General features: G+C 42.5%; 1 protein-coding gene across 1 annotated transcript; it reads left to right on the top strand.

Annotated features, from left to right (window-relative positions):
• Positions 1–1,272: 1,272 nt before the first annotated feature.
• On the top strand, positions 1,273–19,349 carry LOC308192433 (elongin-A-like). Its single transcript, XM_080586013.1, has 11 exons — positions 1,273–1,451; positions 7,499–7,555; positions 9,404–9,516; positions 10,606–11,308; positions 12,728–12,827; positions 13,695–13,859; positions 14,443–14,540; positions 15,337–15,517; positions 16,032–16,155; positions 18,820–18,938; positions 19,089–19,349. The coding sequence occupies exons 1-11, from the start codon at positions 1,293–1,295 to the stop codon at positions 19,148–19,150; spliced, it is 1,881 nt and encodes a 626-aa protein (XP_080442139.1). The 5' UTR covers positions 1,273–1,292; the 3' UTR covers positions 19,151–19,349.
• Positions 19,350–20,297: the final 948 nt, after the last annotated feature.

Genomic DNA, 20,297 nt, shown 5'->3' with positions numbered 1-20,297 from the left:
CTGTGCCAAGCTGTAATGAGATCTATTTTGCAACGTAATGTGCAAATACCAGACATAAAGGTAATCCTCTTTTGCCTACTTAAAATTCCCCTGTAATTTAGTCTGGGTACACTCTTTTTAACACTTCTCCCAAATGCTGTTTTAAGGAGTGAAAAGTGACCTACATATCTAACTATTCTAATTATATCTACAATAACCTCCGAGGAAATATGGCAAACCCACAGATTTTTTCAGAAAGACTCATTCAGCCTCAAGTCTTTCAAGTGCTGAGCCCCAGTAAGCTCTGTGCCAGAGATCCTATTTCGCTTTCGCAGTAGACAAAGACAGATTCCCTGCCCAATGTTTTTTGTGACCTTATGTACCTTTCAAAGAAGCCATGCTTCAAGCTGAAGGGCCCAAAAGTGCTTTGTTCTCCTGCAACAGTTGCATTAACTATCAGGCTATAAATAAGGTAGGACAGAAAGACAAATAAAATGCTTTCTTCAGCCTGGCTGCTACCTTTACCTGGGGGTTAAGACTGCAGCAGTGTGCTTGCTGGTGCTGGGCACGTCTTCATGCACTTGGCCTTGCTCCTGCTACGCTTGCCGTCGTACTTAGCAGCCACTAAGCAGCCTTACAGCCACGCACGGACAACAGACACACCACAGGCCTTGAAATGACCTGCTGGTGACCGAACAAGTTCGCGTGGGCAAGTGTAACTGCCCCTGATGCTGCGTCCCATCCGTCAGCTGCTGTAGTGGGGACTATGACCTACACACCCCTGCAGGGACGCTGCCCCAGCCATACCGATGGATTCGTCTTTGGTGCTCTTGAAGGACATGTGGAAGGGCCACCACGGGTCGTGGGGCAGGCTGCTGCTCTCCGACTCAGAGCTGCAGGCATACTTGAATTATAACTGTTTGCTAAGCACTAACCACAGTGTGTGTTGAAATAAAGGTAAACCTGAGAGAGGCAACACAAAGCAAAGCATCTAGTCCATATTACATGCTGATAACAAATACGTGCTGGGAATAGAACAACCAGGTCGACCACAATCACCATCCTTGCAGCCAGCCCTGTGGGGCAGAGGTGCTTTGGGAGGGACACTGTTGGCTGTGCCCTCAGCAGCAGGACAGGGGGATGAGACCCTGCAGGACATGAGGATGAGGCCCTGCAGGGCTGAGGCTGGGGCAACCGAGGGCCTGAGCTCGGCACTGGCAGCCTACGGAGGACATGGAGGAGCGGGACGAAGGCGGCGCTCCCCCCCGAGGCCGGGGAGGGCACGGCAGGCAGCCGGCCGCGGGACGCCGCCCATGGCGCCGCTACAAGAGGGCCGAGATGGCGGGCGCGGGGGCTGCGTGCCCGCGACCATGGCGGAGGGGCCGAGCGCGGCGGGGAGGAGGAGGAAGATGAGGCTGAGGAGGGTGCTGGAGCTGAAGGAGCGCCTGGGCCGCGCGGAGCAGCCCGCGGAGGTAGCGGGGGGCCGGCGGGGGTCCCCCCGGGTGGCCTCGGGGCTTCGTCCCCGGCTTGGGGCGCCTGGGGGGGGCGATGTGCCTCAGGTCCCTTTGGCACCCTGAGGTCGGTGTGTGGCCGGGCTCTGGCTGCATGGCGTCATATATAGGGGGCCCAGTGCAGGATGAGGTGACAAGGATCTGTGTCTTGAAGCCAGATATAACGCTACGCATCAAACCACCTGATGGGCGGTGCTGGTGGTTACATGTCTTGTCCTGGCCAGAAGCTCAAAGCTGAGGTGCTGAGCTCCGTAAGAGCTTTTTGTAGCAAAATAAGTGTTTCTGCTGTGCTGTGGTGGTGCACAGAGGGCATCGCATCCTGCGCTACGATTCCTGGTACGTGAAGAGCAAAGCTGTGCTTATCTGAAATAAATTAAGCAACCTGTAGGAGAGCAGGGCTCTCCTCGGGAGCTGCAAGAAGTAGATAAGGAGGGCTTGAAACAAGAAAACATCCTCTGTGAGGTGGGGTAGAGCAGCCGAAGGAGGCAGAGCCTGGCACTTGAAGGTACCAAGGTGCAGGGAAGGAGATGAGCAGGAGGGAAGGCACCTTGTTCCAGCAGAGGAGTAAGCCCAAAATTTGACTTACTGTTTGCTAATGAATCATGTTTGACCAAAGAAAGCGTATTCTAAAGGGGTTTTTTTCTTAATTTTGAGGGGTTGAATTCAGCTTGAAAGTACAGAACATGCTTCACGTGATAGATTTCTGAAGTGTTATAACTTGATGCAAGTTAGTGGAAGTGTTTGCAAACAGAGGGCAGGCATATCATTTAACTTGCTTTGTACTTTGTAGTTAATAAAACTTAAAAGGCATCATTACTACATTCATACCTACTGTGTGTGTTTGAAGTGTGTGTTTATGCATGTGCAAGGAATACTGATTTTCTTAGCCAGTAAAGGTTTATCTTCCTCCGCTGGTGCTGTAGGCTTTGTCTGTCCAAAATGCAAATATCAGAGTGCAGGTACTACTTGAGGTGCTATACCTTGCAATTCAGCAAAACTAAAACTTCTTGTGCTCTAGAAGTGATCAGATTTTACTCTTTAATATATCTTTTAATACTTATGTTTGGTGATGATATGCTATTATGAACAGGAGATTGAAGAGGCAAAGAAAAAAAAATTATCTCTGGAATTGTTTCTAAGTGCTCCCAAAGCATTAAACTTGAAAACACATTAAACTAAGGAGAAAAATATGAGTAGCCCTGACAGGTTTGGCTCTGAAGAAGGAGAAGGAGATGCCCTGTGTTTGTAGTATGACCAAAAGCAGGTGCTGCATAAAGTAGGTCTAATGGTGGTGCTGTAGCACTTCCACTGTTCCTGGTAAAGCTGTGTCTAGTGAAATAGAAATAGTTATGGGTGAGGAGTGGAAGGGAAGGGAGAAACTGATAGCTGTAAATTGGCAGGCATGAAATGCACTACTAATAAAAGATAAACCTACTAGTAGAAAACATGTAGTTACGTTTAAGGCAAAGAGAGGCTTTAAGGATGCGCAGAAAGAATAATAAATCCTTATTACAGATACATATGTTGGTGTTGTCAAGTATTTCTGCTCCATAGTTGAGAATAATCTTTGTCTGATCATGTCACATTTTTTAATAACTACTGGATACTTTGATAGGCACCAGGGAAGATGCAGAGCATCAATTGTTTATATCAAAAGCTTCTTAATATGCGAGGTTTAATAGCTACCCGGTGAGTTTTCAGGCAACTGACTAAAAATGAACAGAACTGATGAGGTTGAATGATACTCAAGATACTAGGGAAGTTCAGCAGCTCTGGAAAAAAATTACCGTGCTTCTGTTTATACAGGTAGATGAAATGAGCCCTGTCCCTAAAGTCCATGAAGCAATGCAATGAGCAGCTGCAAAATCTTGCATGTAAGATGTGACTGGTGTAGAAATAAAGGATGGTACCATGAGCCAATGCACTCAATGAGACTTCACATAGATATGTACTGCTAAATTTATCTTGAATTTATCTTAAATTTATATTCAGCTGACACTAGCTGTCATAAATATACATAAGTCTCTTAAAGAATTTGACTTGCTGCTGTATGATGCTGATTACAGTAGCAGTGTTACAGGCCTGATGTAACATCCACAAGACGGATTGAAATTACACTCAGCAAAAATAAGTGACAATCCTTATCAGAAAGCAATGCTGTTTATTTTTTGGGAGGGTAGGAATAGGAGGGGGAGCAATTATCCATCTCATCTTGACATGGCGTTACTCAAATCTTTCTTAATTTAGAAGACAGCAAGCAGTGCGGGGAGATGTTACAAATACCAAAGTAATTTGTGTCAAATGAAGAGGACTCTTCTAGAAAGCAGCCTTGGTCATGTGCTAGGCTACATTCATTTGAGCGGCGTGTGTTTTAGCATGGCTCAGTGGAAAGTCACAGCCAGGAGCCATGAATATAGGTCACTCAGGATAGGAGACTGTATTTTGGAAAGCATTGACTCAGAAAATGATTTGGAGCTCTGGTGTATTACCAGTTGAGCATGAAATTGCAGTACAAGGCAGTGGCTTATGGAATAACTGCTATCTTCGGGTAGCTTAGCAGGGTCGTGTTATTACAGCTATGTAGTATGAGAGGGGCAATTAGGGGAATATTATGTCCTGTTCTGGGGGCTGTTCTTAAAAACAAGGCTGCCGAGCTGGAAAGATTTTAGGATAGCAGCAGAACGGCTAGAGCTCTGGTCAGCATAACTTACTGAAGCTCAAGAACTCGGTCTGGTTGGCCCTAAAAAAATAAAAGACCAAGAGGTGACCAATGTGCATGATTAGTGTTTATATTTGTGGGTTGTATAAAATATTTGAGAGAGGACTCCCTTTAGTTAGCGGGAAGAGATGATGAGATTCAGTGGCTGAAAACAAAATCAGACTTTTTAAAGGAAACTTTTTTTTTTTTAAGTGAGGGCAACCGAACGTAGGAGTGACTTGCTTGGGATTGTGTTAAGACTTCTCTAAAGCGCTGTCTTCAGAGACCTGGTACTCTTTCAGACGAGGTGGCTAGCTCAGCAAGGAAGCTGGTGAGGGGTCTGGAGAACAAGTCTTACGAGGAGCAGCTGAGGGAGCTGGGCTTGTTCAGCCTGGAGAAGAGGAGGCTCAGGGGCGACCTTAAAGGTACCTTAAAGGAGGCTGTAGAGAGGTGGGGGTTGGTCTATTCTCGACGTGCCTGGTGACAGGACGAGGGGGAATGGGCTAAAGTTGTGACAGGGGAGGTTTAGGCTGGATATTAGGAAGAACGTCTTTACTGAAAGGGTTGTTAGGCATTGGAATGGGCTGCCCAGGGAGGTCACCATCCCTGGAGGTCTTTAAAAGACATTTAGATGTAGAGCTTAGTGATATGGTTTAGTGGAGGACTTGTTAGTGTTAGGTCAGAGGTTGGACTGGGTGATCTTGGAGGTCTGTTCCAACCTAGACGATTCTGTGATCCTGAGTTAGGGACCTGCTGGGGTTTCACCACCCAGCTGGGTTGCTGGGTCCCATCCTGCCTGAGCGAGGGCCGAGCTACAAGAGGCGAGGTGACCTCGAGGCTCACGCAGAGAGGCTGGAGCAGCGCTGGTGCAATGGGAAGACACAGACCTGGCGCAGCCGGGCCTCTTCATATCATCCCTCTGCTTTCAGCTTTCACTCTGGAGAGCTGCTTGCTCACGTGCTTCTTGCTGTTATTCATTGCCTGGGCCCTCTGCTTCCCGAATGCCTGTCTGCTTTCCATCCTCCCCTTCATCTTATCTTGCTCCTGCTCCTGATGGCCCCCGTACTTGTGTCTCAGGCTGGTATGTGTGTGCTCGTCCGTGAGGCTCTGGTTGTGCTGCACACGCAGGCACACGGGGCTCTCTCTCCTTTGGCAGCCCCTCTCAGGCATGGCTGCTGGTCTCACTGCAAGCTGAGCTGTTCCCAGCTTTTGGGAGATGGGGATCGCTTCTCTTAACGGGATTGTTAGTGTTTGATCAATGCTTTCTTCCTTCTACCTAATGAAACCCTTATGTTTGTCTTAATTCGCCAAATGGGATACACATTTCAGGAAAGCAAAATGAACAGTGTGGGCTTTGGCTTAAAAATTAAGAGTTTTGTCTCACATTAAAATGTGTTGACTGCTCTCAGGCATGCTTGTCATCCAGGTACTTTTGTAATTTACCCCGCTGTTTTGAAGCTGCATGAATAGTAATTGCTTGCTTCCTGAACCCATTTTAAAGATTCTTCTGTAATGAACTCAGCTTCATGAACGAACTTGGTCCACAACCCATCAAGAGGAAATACTCAAAATCCTCATTGTCTCTGATGAAAGCATCTTTTAGCATTCTTACATGCAGGATTGTCTCTGGGCTGTGGGATTTATTCCCAGGTGGTTTGCACTGCTTGAGTAGCCAGTCACCCTACACAGCGAAGTCCATCCGCTTAGCAATGGGCTGCTTCCTTCTGATTGCAAAATGAGTTAAATGCCCAGGAACATCATTTTAAAAAGAAAATTAACTAAATTGACACTGATACCTTAGTTTCTAATGCTTGTCATTAACATTGTGGGTATATTATTTACGCTTTTTTTTTCCACTTAACTTTGTCAGCATCTTTGCAGTGTATTTTCTTCCTGATGGGGTTTATTTAGGAAAAGTCTTCATCTTGTAAAATGTGTAGTCTATGCCTGTGAAGTGTCTGGGAAAAGTTAAATATTAAGCATGTGTTGTCCTCAGGAGGGAGAGTCGCTTCCTAGAGCTGCAAGATTGGTTTTAACTTAATTGTGCATACACTTAACACAACTTGCTGGGTCAAGGAACGTCTTTATTTTAAATAGGAGGTGAGCAGAACTTCACGTGGCTTTTGTGTTGGTTCTGGAGCTGGCTGTGCAGCGTTTCTCCTGCACCTCTGGGTGTCTCAGTGCCACTACTGCAGGGTGATGCCTTGCAGGAGAACCGCGTGCCAGGCGTATGGATGGAGCCCGCTGCGCACAGTGAAATTCACAGGGATTCCGCTTCTAATGTATTACACGGACAGTGAAAATTAGAACTGTTGTAGAGGGAAGTGACTATTATTAAAGCAATTATTAAAGTTTAAAAAGTTTTAGGGTTGTTGTCTTGCATCCCGGGAGGTTCCTGCCACTGCATTTAGAAGTGGCAATGGTCTGAAAAAACTTGATAAGTATTCCAGGCTTTGTTAGAGCCCTATGAAGTGCTGTTACTTTAGTTACACATTAATTCTGTCAGCTAGATAACATAACTTTGTAGAAATTCGTCAAAAATGATGCAAACTGTGTGTAGTCAACTGCAAGACTCAGGTGTGCTGCACACCCGTTGCCAAATAAGTTCATACTATTTATAAATGAAACTTTTGTATTATTAAAAAACCTCTCAGAGTAAGATAAGCAGTTTCATATTTGAAAAATACTCTTCTGCTTCTACAAAACTCAACATTTTAACCAAAGGTTTATATACTTTGCCAGTGTGAAACAAAGCAGCTGTTCTAGCTTGATTTGGTCTTGTTAATGTACAAAAAGCGTGAAGGCTTCAAAACCTGATAGTCTTTGCAAGCTGAACTCCCACAGGCTCTTTTTTTTTATTCTTGGCCTAGAGTGGTGCTGCTGGCTGGGAGACCTTGTGGGAAACTTGCTTTTTTTTTTTTTCCAGGGTGCTGCTTCTGCTTAGTGCAGCCTTTGAATCGGTTCGGTGCTGATCGGTCACTGGTACACCAGGAGTGGGGGCATATGTGTAGCCTGAGCTGCTGCGTTATTGATCTTTAATGTAATCTCTGCAGCAGTAAAGTCAAACCTGTTGGGATTTCTGGTGTTACTGCTGCTGGGGGTATCACAGAGCTGCACTGGTTCGCAGAACAAATTTCAAGCATAGCCCTTACGTACAGTAAAGGAGTTTTCCTGGAGTTACTGGATATTCCTCCTCTCAATGTTTTTTTTTTGGATAAACATGGGAATGAGGATGAGAAAAGCAGGATGGTACTTAGGAATGTGTTCTCTAAAAAAAAATAATAAATAAAAATCTAACGTTTCCTTCCAGATTCTAAAAGCACTTGAGGTACTACAGGATTTGGATATATCGCTGGATATTCTAGTGGTAAGTGACCAGTAATACATTACACAATCATTCACTAAAAAAGAGTTTATGGGGTCTGCAATCCCAGAAGCAGTGGGCATTGTTGCATTTGGGAATTCTGGCTCTTAGCACGGTTCATTTAAAGCTCTGTATAAGAAGCCATGGAGCCTTCTCCAAAAATTAGCTGGAAGCTGGGCTTAAAACCTAGCAAATTTGGCGTTGTGACAAGTGTTAGTGGTGAGCAGGGATCTGAACATACAGGGAATACTCTTACTCAAGGCTGGTTTCTTACTAAATCTGCTTTCAAATCAGTGCTTAAGATACCCCAAATATGGGTGATCTGTTCTTCAGGCCAGTTGTCTAAATCTTCTGTCTCTTATTAGCTGGTCAAGGTGAGTTTCTTCCATCTAAAGAGCAGCCATCCCAAGCTGTGGAGTAAGAATACCTGTGATTTGTATCCTTAGCCAAGGTGCATCCTGTCACATTTTATATCGGAAACTCTCAGTGTTTGGGAAGTTTCTGGTTACTATTGTCAATGTATCTATGTTTGGGGAAGAAGATTTTTTTTTGAGATAGTTCTTTGCAGAGCAAGAGAAAAATACGGTAATTGGAATATTTGGCCAGCTTATTTGGGCAAAAGGCACTTGCCTGCCTAAAAACAGATGGGCCTCTACTATAATCCACCAATATTTTTATCGAGTAATGAAGTAATCTCATCTGAGCTGTTAAAAATGACAAAGGGCTTCTTCAGATAATTAATGTTCTCAGCATACTTTCATACTACAATGTGGCAGACTATGATGGAAGTCTTCTAGTGAGACAGAGGGAAGAGATGTCTTAAAATTGAGGATTGTGCATATTTTAAAGCATTTTTAGGAACATAAATTTCTCACATGGATAGCTTTAGGAAATCCTCCCACCAGTTTTCTTGCATGTATTTGCAATACACTGAACCTCCAAACCAGTGCTCCTGAATGATACAGAAACTGAATCTCTTTAAAGCAAAATTATTTTTCTGAGACTTTAAGGAATTCCCTTCTAACGCCTGAGCTGAGCCTGGAAGAGTAGTACTTGTATAGCTCTTACTCAGACTTCACAGGAGTAAAATTTCACTGGCTAGCGAAAGCGTTAATAGGTTGCTGTTGGCTTTGCAAATTCCAGGGTTTGCACACAAAAGTGTATCTTAAAAGTGGGGGTTTGTGGGCTGGAGATACTAATAACAGGATTAAAAAATTCACCTGTGATACTTATATACGCACAAAGTCTGCAGGATAGTTCTGCTTAGACAATGTAGAAATCATTAGAGCAAGATTTGAAGACAATGATAATGTGAAAATAATTGTGTGGTGGGTGAACAGAACAGCGAACATGGCATCTTAAACATCAGGGGATTTTTCCTGTGGCTGAGACTTGAGTTTAGTCACATGAACTCTGCTCATCTGGCACCTCTGCCCCATGGTACTTCGTGTTGAGGCTTTTAGATTACAATACACTGATCATTTGTGCTCTTTAACACATTAACCTGTACCTGTGTAAGCCTAAAGGAAACTTAAATTGATTAATCTAATTCGCTTTAGCAGTATGCATTTTGTGGGCATAAGCACTCAAGCCAAGTGAGCTTTCTGAAATACATGCATTTAATGGAGAAAAGTAGCTTCTTTTATGAATTAAGGCTGCACTTTGTTCCCAGTATTTGGTTATAAATATATGCTTTTCTTTCAGTTCTGTTTGTAGGGTGAGAAGTGTTTACTTCTTTAGCTGCTGTAAGACTGCTATGCTAATGCTGCTTGTAGCAGTTTTAGGGAAGGTTTTACTTGGGATGTTAGCTGTGATTTATTCCACCCATCTTTCTTGCACTGTCTTCAACAGGAAACTGGCATAGGCAAAACAGTGAACAGCTTTAGGAAACATGCCACTGCTGGGAATGTAGCTAAATCCCTGGTGAAGCGATGGAAGAAACTTATTCCTCCAGAAAATAAAAGGTAGGTATGGGCTTTTTTTCTAAAGGATTAATTGTGCTGTTGCTTAATTTAATAAAATGCAACTTGGATATATTAGAATAATATTTGGAATGACAAATATGCATTATGAAATATACATGAATGGTAGGAATGAGTCTTTTATAAATTACTAGAAGACAGATCAAAGCAACCAGTGTTGGTTTAGCCAGCCAGCACTCAAGCTTCACCTGCTTTTTGACCAGCACAAGTTCTTAGGTGCTAATTGACATGAGCAGCACTAAGCCAGTGATGGGCAGTGCTCTCCACTCCTCTAGAGAAGTAGGAAGTTTGCTTTTTCTTCTCAGCAATGAGGCTGTTGTTAAATGAAGCATCTCTCTAGTGATTTGGTTGTATACAGGACTTCCCTACAGTATTTCTGCAGACTGAGAAGGGTTTTGTGTGTCAGTGCAGTCACACTCGAAGAGATGTGATTCCTTCTCAGGAGTCAGCCTCCACTGCCATCAGCAGGCTGACTGTGCTGAAGGTGTTTTGCAGTCCTCTGGCAATGGGAGAAGTTGATCTGAGAAAGCTGAAGCTTCAGATTGACTAAGCAGTGCATTTTAAATTTGAAGTTGTTGAAACAACAGGAAAGTGGCATACCAGAGCACACGGGTAATAACAAAATATCCAGGCTGATGTTTTGTACTCTTACCACCTGCAGAACATGTTTTAAATTCTGCCTCCTAGTTATTTCAGGTACTATCTCTGTATTATATAGCATGCAGGGAAACTTGTGTAAAAGCAGTGGTATCAAAAGCATTTTGAACAAATAGTACTATGTGAAACATATTTTCTTATTGATGCTTATGTCCTTACTCTCCCCTTGCTTTGCTCTCAGTTTCTTGTTGCAGTAGTTAGTGGCGCTGGACCCAATGGTGACTCCCTCAGATTTCTGTGCTGATGTGGAAGTAAAATAAGAGCACAACAGAGTGTGGTTCTGGGTCCTGTAAGAATTATGTCACGTGGTGTGATTTAAAGCTTTTGGTTTCACTGATGTAAATAAAAAGATTAATTCTTCAAGAATTTAGCATCAGATGTAGCGTGGGATGTATTTTTTCCTTTGTGTTGCAGTGATCACAGAGGAAGAAAAAATACTGAAAAAGAAAAAGATGAGACAAAATCTTCTGTTTCCAAAGGAACTAAGCCTTCAGAGAAGTCCAAAGCATCTGTATTGGCCTCCAAAAGCTCCAATAGCTCTCCCCTTTCTAAAAAGTTGAATAAGCAGCATACTCATATTGAAAAAAAGCACCGAAATACAGGTTCTGAGCCTCAAAAAGGATGTGATAGTAAAGAATGTAGCAGCAGTGGTTCTAAACATGGTTCCCAGGGTACTGATCCTCAAGCTAAAGAAAGGGCCTTGAAAGAGAGAGCCTCCAAGGGCAGCAAGGAAGGTTCAGAAAAGAGGCGTTCCTGTGTAGCCAGTAAGGATGTATCCCCCACGAAGGAAAGGCCTAGTAAGGATGCTCCCAAACAGGGAGATCCTAAGCAGGTGAAGAAACCAAAACAAAAGCTCGTCACGGGAAGCAAAGCTAAATTACCTAGTGATGAGGAATTTGAGCCCCCTACTATGTCTTTTGAATCTTATCTTAATTATGATCAGGTTACAAAAAAAAGAAAGAGGAAAGCTTGCTCTACAGGTGAATGTCCAAAGAAGCGCAGCGAACAGAAGAGTAGCTCAATACCGCAAAAGACTTCAAAACTTCCTCACGCGGATGGGGGAGAAGAGAAGATCCAAAACTGTGAGGATGATCAGTCAGAAACTCCCAGTAAAAAGGTAAACCACTGCGTGCTTGGAATAATAGCAAATAAGCTGCAGGCAAAGGAGTGTTCTGGTCTATTACTTCCAGCAAAATTAATCTGTGATTAATTTAAGCAACAAATGTGTGGCTGTGACATAGGCCGTGTGGCAATGGCAAATAATTATAATTGGGGCAAAAAAGATTATTTACAGCATACTGACAGCTTACAATCAGTTTCTTATGGTTTTTATGATAACTTCCTATGCAGCAGTGGTATTTAATTGGTATCAGCTAATTGACTTTTTACCCGTAACTTCATTCTTGACCAGTTTGTTTTTTGACTTTAGCAGATGTTGGCATAGCACAGCTGTTTTGTTGGAAGCTGTGGTTCTGTATTAGTTACGGTCTGTAGTGGAAATGAACAGACTCTTCCTTCAATGCATTAAAGTAAACCACATTATTACATGTAAGAGTAGCTTATATGAATTCTTAAAGTGAAATATCCTAGTCCCTTGAAGTGGCAGAAAGCTTAAGTAGCTCCTTTGAGCTGAGGTAGATGTAAACATGCTTACTAATTAGACTTTTTAAATGAAGCCCTTTGTACGCAGGGAATTAGAGGTCTCTTCAAGTCTCTTATCTTTGCTGTGATGTGAAAGCTCCAGGCTTTATTTATTGCACAAGATCTGCGATAGGAATGTCTTCTATCCCAAATAGAGGAATATTAACGGAGAGGCTTGTACATGATAGCAGCATTTGGGAACTAGGAAACTGAGGAAAATCTTGGTAAAATTGAGAGGAAAATGTTGGCTGCTCAAGTTGCAAAAAGTTCTTACAGATACTGAAATGAAGTTTAGAGAGATGCAAGCTTTATGTTGTAAGTGCCTGGCTTATGACTGGAAGACACCCAAGACTTAATTTAGATACTGTATGCAATGCTGAGCATTTGCAGGAACACTAACCAGACTCCTGAATCTTTAAGTCACTTTTTAAGGCGATATCTGGAAGACTGTGTTGCTTATCCAGCACGATGCAGGAGACGAGGTAGAACCAGGTAGAAAGCTGTTTCTTGTCTTTCAGGATGGCATTTAGCTTGCCTTTAAACATCTAACTCTGCTTTTTGTCATCTTGCAGTTTTGTCTCATTTGCTGCATGCCTGTAACCTCAGCAGCGATTTATCTGAAAGCCTGTTAGCTGAACACATCTGCTCCTTTTTTTAATCCCTTATTATGCACTGATTGCAGATACCCCACTAAGTTCCTTTTGTGATGTAGTATCGGTAAGTAGAAGATGAAAGAATATGCTGAAATACAGGAGTAAATCTTAGTGCAGAAAAGCAGTAGTTTTGGTTATCCTAGGTAATTTTGGGGCTTGATTAATTTATTTTGTAGTTTATTTTAAGCCTTAGTAAATCTGAATTTGTAACAATGAAGCGATGTTTCCTTGACTGTCTGCAGACCAAGGTGGCTTCCCTCCAAGATCTTCTTAATACTCCACTGCCTAAATTTCTGCCAAGCATTTTAATCTCATCTCCCCCATATGCTGCTGACTTTAAGGGTAAGTAGTATGTGAGGCTGATAAATGTGAAGCAGTGCATGTTTTTACAGCTCTATCTAGGGTAGTCTTCATCCCATTTCCTAATAAACTATAGTAACTCATCTGTCTGTGGCAAAGAAATGTCTTCACTTGCTCCTCTGTAGAAATCGTTTTGAATCTGAGGAGAGATATAAAGGCTTCCCTCTTACAGCTTGCAAGTAAAGAAATGCTGTAGAAGGTTTCCACAGATGTAGAGGAGGTGTAGATCCTGTAGTCATTCTCCAGGCTCCATTTGTCTTTATCCCTGTCTATGCCTTATGCAACTGTAGTAGAAATTGCCACCAGCTGTAGCTTCAGCCTAGAAACTTGCTAGTATTCTTACTCATAGGTGGCACAAAGTGCCAGTGGTTTTCCCTTGCAGCTCCTGTGAGGTTTCAGTAGTCTCACGTCTCTGTGGGCTTGAGACATCATTGCTATTGCAACTTCTCTAGGATAACCCTGTAACATCAGTAACATGGTGGGCTGGTAACTGAGAGTATCTAGATGTCAGTGAATATCCCTGTTGCAAGGGGAAGGCTAAGGGCCCAGCCTAGATGTGAATCTGACTTGTGTAGACCTGAGCTAGCTAATGTAAGGCTGGTTTGGGTTCATGCAGATAAAATTACATTTGCAATGTAGTTGCTGTATTTCTGTTAGATGTATGAGGGGACCTCTGTAACAGAGTACGTGTAAGGGATCAAACTCTAGCATAATAACATTATATAACATTATATTTCAAGAAGCAAGAATATATTTGTCCTGCCAGGCATGTTTCTCTGAATGTTTAAAGCCCCGTAAAATGTCAGGAGCCAAAGAAACCCTGCCTGATGTTTTGTTTGATTTCCTTAGCGCCTGTTGTGGAAGCACCCCAGCAAGTCAGCGAACCAGTTCAATTCACGGGACGGAGACTGAACTCTAAAATGCAGGTTTACTCCGGGTCTAAACCAGTCTGTCTTTCAAAGATGCTTACACTGTATGAGCAGTGCATCCGAGTGCTTCAAAATAATATTGATTGTGAGTACTTTAAGGGATTTGTAGCAGGCTGTACTGAAAGACTATTTGATTTCTTTTTTTCCTCCGTGCTGGCCTACTAGAAGATACTGTGCCTCCCTACAGACAGTGACTCAGAGCTGGTCAAAAGGCATTTATAAAACTGAACTTACGATCATGCTGAAATGCAGTTTTGTTTGGAGGCCTGCCTCTTTTAAAGCTCCAATTCTTAGTTAAAATATAATGTCCTATGAAGTATAAGCCGAAAAGCCTGCTGACTTTTTTGCCCCTCCAAAGTGTTTGTTCACGTAAACTGGAATGTGTGATCAAGAAACTGTTTATTCCCTTGCGTAGGCAGAGAGGAGAGTGATACAGATCAGTAAAGATGGGGCAATAGCTATTGCAGGATGCTTTCTCCATCCTCAGATAAAAATTACCATTCACTTATGAACTGCTGATTTATAGCTTCATACCCTGACTTCAAAACCTGTGTTCTGTTGGTATTTGCTGAAGTTAATTTGTATTTTTATTTTTTAAACTGTTGGTAAGTGGTGTTACACACCAAGTGAAACAAATGAGCTGCTAAAACTACTGTCCTCTCTTGTAGCACTACATGAAGTAGGAGGTGTGCCCTTTGAAATTCTTGAGCCTGTGCTAACACGCTGCACACCAGAGCAGTTGTTTCGAATAGAGGAATGTAATCCGGTAAACTCTGCTTTGTTAAATTCAGGGAACCACGGAGGACTTGAGGCATCTGTTTCTGCTTTCCTTGCACCCCTCTTGATAAAGATTCTCTGTGTGTTACGCCGTTTTTGTGTCTTGTATACCTATTTCTTTGAGTTCAGCTGTCATCAAGCCTCCCTCTCTCCACTGTCAGGATGCAAAGCATTTGGGAGAATTATTACTGATGACTAAGTGAAAGCCACTGTGGGTGGAAATGTTGCTGTTTTTGAAAACAAGAGAAAACAACAACAAAGAATATTTGCTAGACACAGTAAGAACAAATGTTTTCAGGCTTAAAAACTATTAAGGCTGCAAAGCATACATGAAATCTCACTCCAGATATTTCCCAATTTGCATCTGGTAGATTTCTTATCTGTAGTGTTAAGACTTCAGCTCCACGGTGCATTTGGACATTGATGTTCTGAATGCACGGCACTCCTTAGTGCAAGCTGGCCACTTCTCTGCATGCCTGAAGTTGAGAGCTGGCGTGGCCTGAGCCTGTGCTGAAAACACAAATCTAGCCTGCAAGCATGGCTCATGAACTCAAATATAGAGCTCTGCTCTCTGAAGCTACGTGATTTTTAGACTGACGCTGACATCTCTGTGTGGCACAGTCACGCCTCATGGTGGGGGTACCAGTGAGGGCACCTGGTGGGATTTGTTCTGCACCTTTCTCCACTGGGTTATTGGGCTTTGTCGACAGGCTCAGCCAAGCAAGTAGTCTTGGAAATGTTACTCTTAAATTCTTGATCTTAAAATACCTTGTGTTCAAACTAAGACATTTACAGAAGTGTCTGACCACTTGTGGAAGAAACACTGCCAGAGGGATTTTAAAAATGAGAACCTCCTGGAATATGAATCTTGGCGTGAAATGTACTTGAGACTCTTCAATGAGAGGGAAGAGAAACTGAAGACGCTTACAAAAAACATTCTTTCAGCTCAGTCTGAGAAACCAAAAGGTAAAAAATGTGGGTAACCTGGTTTTCAAAACCCAGTCTCGTCTGTTCTTCTTGACACTTACTGTGTAGTGTTTAGTGGCTTGTTTGCACTGATCACTGATGCTGTGTCTCAGGGAGAAGGCATCAGGTAAGGATGCTGTTCCTTTTGATTTACAGGTTGCCCACAAAGTGAACATGTACATTAATACAGTATGTTAATGCATAATGCTTGCAGGATGCTGTACACGAATCTTACCTTACTGGTTAGACTGAGGATTCTAGGCAACCATACAGAGTGCAATTTTAATAAAAAATACCAAAAAATACAGATACAATTACAAATATCAAAGTTAATGTGAAGAAATACTGTATGCGACTTGCTGTGGTTCAGTTACTACTTTGGTACCATATTCTTTTTTTCTGAATGATTTTTTTGATATTTAAACCTAGAAATTGTCACACAAACATATTCTCAACTGACTTTCAAACATAAGTAAGGAAAAATCACATTCTCTGCTCCTTGCTTCTGTATTAGGCCGGCAAGTGAAAATGGCTTACATGACTAGTGCAGCAAAACCACCCAGGAATATTCGCCGAAAACAAGAAATCCATGGGACAGCAGGACCTGCCACCCAGCTTCATCCCACGGAGAAGTGCAAGTAAGTGTTCTGTCCTGTGCGTTTAATGAGATTAAACATCTCTGTCAGTGCTAAAATTTGTTGGCAAAATATCTTGCTCTTATAAATAGCTCTTGGTTTACTTTTTTAAGCAGCTAGCGGCTAGAAGCTAAGTTGCCTCTTAAGTCTTGTGTGCTCCTCTGCTGTGTGTGCACTGTCACCACGTGTTTCTCCGAGTGCCAGGGATGAATTCATCTTCTCTGCTAGTGAGCGAGCAGCCTCTATTGTTTTCTTCCAGATTACATTAATGCTGCTTGACATCCCGGGGAGATCCCAGTGTTGATGTTTGGTGTTTATAAACCTGCCTAGTAGTTTCACGTGTTCTCCTGTTTTCATAAAATCCCCAGTGAGCTGTCCAGAGTGATATAGCTGACCAGAGTGAGTCTCAGCAACCGTTAATACGCTGGATTGTGGGCTCCCACTTTGGCAGCCTGAAGGAGTGTCTGGAACAGCCAGTCAGTGGCAGTAGCCAACACTAGTCACCGGAGGAACAGAAAATTGGGATTCCTCAAATATTTTCTTTGTACAGCACAAAACCAAGGTCTCCTCCTGACAACTTCATTCAGGGTAGTTCAGCAGCCATGGGAACCAAAGCAGAGATGTGGGATTTGTCCTGCCATTCCTGCTGGCCTGATGAACTCCTCTTAGACACAGGAGAATGGCTGCAACAGGAAGAAAAAACAGCTGTAGCACCAACTTACACCCCCCTTTTCTCTTCTCAACTCTGTGGAGAGACTTTTTATGTTTGTATATCTGTTCTTGTCCAAAAGAAAGTCAGCAGTTTGATTTAAAAGCACCCCATGGGTTGGTAAGTCCATGTATCAGCAGTTGGACTGTAAAAGCAGTGGAGACTATTCACACTGCCTGGATGTGGGCGTCTTGTGCTGCGGTCACTTACTTCACTCTGAGGAGCATTGTGCCTTCCCTTCTCCCCATAGCTTTGGGTGTTCCCTTGTTGGCATAACTGCTCTGCAGCTACCTCTGTCAAAAATGATCCTTTTGAGGAGGGAAAACTTCTAATTGATCTGGATTACTCTTGAATTAGCAGATATGCAGACTGGCAAATATGTAAGTGGAAAGTGACAGGTAGCTGGGGAGTATAAAACTTAAGCTGTTGCAAAGATGATGCAAGACTGACTGACAGTAACCGAGAATGTCAGCAGTCATTGTAAGTAGTTTCTGTCCTCGTGCTGCAGCGTCTGCAGTTGTGCTGAATAATTCTTCACGTGCCTAAGACTGAGCTGACCTGGGCTTATGGGAGAGGGGAGAAAACACACAAACAACAGAAGCCTGGGGAACTGTGTGTATAAACATATACACACACGTATATAAAAACAGAGTCTGCTGATATCAGGAACTTGATTTACAGTTCAGCAGCGTACTGTATTGCTCAAGACAGTGGTGGTATGGGGCAGGAATGACAGCCCACATGTAGGAAATTCTTAAAAAGAGCTTTTACACTGCAGATGATCTCTTTACAGCTGCACCTTTAGGTGATTAAATTAGGAAGCTTCTTTCCAGACTGTTGCTGTTATTGGTGAAAAGATGGTCCAACACCAACGCAGTAGCTTAAGGCACTTCAAGTTAGGCTTCTGCTGTTGGTTACCCTGTGGGAGGTTGTATCTGTTGTGACAGACTAGCCTTCCAGTTTAGGTTCTTCAGTACAGTAGTGTAAATGTCCTTTCTGTCCCACTAACTGCCTGATGTACTCAAAGCCCTGCATATTTTTTTTCACACATCCTAAATTAGGACAAACTGCTGTTGTGTGAAAGGAGCTGCAAGGATGGTCGCTGGTTTGCCTTCTTGAGAAACAAAACTTTGTTTAGACGTGATGAGTTAACTTCTTTGTTTCTTTGAACATGTCCTCTGAAAACCTGTCAGTTTTACTATATACAGCTGAAATTTTCACTTATGAAGCTGGTCTTACAGGAGCTAAAAAGGTCCTGTGGCACACATGTACAGATCCCTGGCAGGCTGTTTGCAGTTCGGCATGCAGTGGTTTGTGTTAACTGGCAGCAGGCCTCGGTGACTGGCTCCAAGGCGTACAAGGCTGCCTGGATTGCTGGGCAGTTAAATGCTGTGTTGGCTTAACTGTTTTACACAGAGCTGATGCCTACTGCAGCCATCCCAGTCCTTGTCCTGTTGCTTGGTGTTTCCAACCTAATATTTAGGGCTAGTTATTGTGCCTTTTCCTAGGCATTTCTAACTTAAAGGAGGAAAAAAGAAAACCTGAAAACTCGAGTGTGAATTTTTCCTAATTTTCTGGCAGAGGGACAATTAGTAGTTAGCTGTATTCAAAACCAAACAAAAAAAAATCACAGAGCAAACTAGAACACAGGCCAACAGCCTATTATGAATCATCATAATACCTCCATCTGTCGTAAATTCAGATAATTTTATTTTAAAGACAAATAAGAGGTATCATCTAATGAATGGAAAAATTGTGCAAGAATGGAAATAGACTAGATGACCTCAAGAGGCCCTTTCTAACCTGAATTATCCTATGATATTAAATGTATCACAGTACTGATGAGGAGACAGACTTGTTAAAATGCTGTGACCTTTTTTATCAAAATGAAATGGAGCAAATAGTAGATTTTTATTTTTTTTAAAAAAGTTAATTTCTTTATTTCATGGTTTTAAAAGAACACGGTTTCCAGAAAGCAGAGACAGAAACAATAATTCATCAAATCCGAATGCTCCTAGCAACAGTAGAAGCTCTAGCTCAAGTGGAACAACTCAAGATGGAAAGAAGCCTATCAAAAGTAAGTGGAATTTCCTGAAATGATCAGAATAATTGCTTTAACTTGCTGGTTGTCAGTGTATGCTTAACATTATGCTACTATCACTTTGTCATTCACATTATGCTGTTAATCCTAACTGATCTTTCTTTTCTTTTTTTGTTGTTGTTAAAGAAATTGCACCAATCATGAGGAAAACTTTAAAAGCACTGAAGAGTAGAGCAGGACGACGATGAAATGAGGATGCATATTGGAAGCTTATGTGAATATTTGTATATCGTGCTACAGCTAACGGAAATAACATTAATGTAAACCTTCCCTGACTTACTGTAGTTAAAATAGTTATCAAATGTTGCAGGAGCAAATGACTTTCAATAAAAAAAAAAATGAAACCCTGGACTCCCTTTGTAGTGCTGCTTCCTTCCTCATGAATGAGGAAAACTGAATTGAAATAAGGTCAGTACCTGCTAGTGGCAAATCAGTTTGTATGGACTTCTATTGATGCTGTCTTTATCAGTTTGTTTCCACATTTGAATAAGCTTTTGATGAAAGCACTTAACCAACCTTGGCAAAATACATCCATGGCTTATATTTTAGGAGGAGGCACAAGGTATATTTAGATACAATTGCAAAGAGGTTTTGGTGTCTCCAGCACAAGAGTCTTTTGGAAACTTGGTATATTTGTTGCTGTAAAGGTTTCCGTAAGGAGACTTCCATATGTTTCTTTCTGTTAACGCCTGGTTTGGTTGGGTGTTAGTTTTTTCCTCTTCTGGATAAAGACAACCTGTCTTATAAGACACTCCTGGAACTCTGCTTCTGACCTGCTAGAAGAAGCTGCTCAGGACAGTGAATGGTGTTTTTTTTCTAGTTTCTGAGAGTCAATTAGCCTGTAAAGGAGAGGTGAGAGGAAACTGTTAAATTTGAATTGCTTTTTTAAAGCAGGATGTATAAACTGCTTGGGTAGATAGGGCAGGCCATGACAGTGAGTTAATGAGAAGCCATGTGTCATTCAGGGACTCTTTCTGGTTGGGACATTGTACAATAATGAAAAACAGACCTCTCGGTGTGAGACCCACTAAAGGCACTAAGAACTTGTGTGGGTAATAGTGTTTTGGGGGGAAAAAAGCAGAAGGGAGGGAAGCCATCACTGTCATCAGCTTGATGTTATGGTCATCTTGTAGGAATCTTACTGACTTCAGAATAATCCCTCTGAGTCTGGAGATGGGAGAAGGTTTGTGGTATGCTCTGATCTGCTACTCTGAGTATGCTGTGAAGAGACCTAGCTCACAGCCTTGAGGATGGGCCCCTTGCGTTTGAAGTGAAAAGCTGTCAGGTGTTAAATAGCTGTCCTTCCAGGAGTTACAGGCTGCTGAGGTTTGGGGT

The sequence above is a fragment of the Anser brachyrhynchus genome, assembly GCF_964034855.1.
Source record: "Anser brachyrhynchus genome assembly, chromosome: 3".
In the NCBI taxonomy this organism is placed as follows: domain Eukaryota; kingdom Metazoa; phylum Chordata; class Aves; order Anseriformes; family Anatidae; genus Anser; species Anser brachyrhynchus.
This window is presented reverse-complemented; position numbering and strand designations above follow the sequence as displayed.

Bases quoted from the DNA above. Each gene is read 5' to 3' on its own strand.
- LOC308192433 (XM_080586013.1), top strand. From the start codon at position 1,293: ATGGCGCCGCTACAAGAGGGCCGAGATGGCGGGCGCGGGGGCTGCGTG. The intron at 7,556-9,403 runs GTAAGTGACCAG...TGTCTTCAACAG, and splicing joins TATCGCTGGATATTCTAGTG to GAAACTGGCATAGGCAAAAC. The intron at 12,828-13,694 runs GTAAGTAGTATG...TGATTTCCTTAG, and splicing joins ATATGCTGCTGACTTTAAGG to CGCCTGTTGTGGAAGCACCC.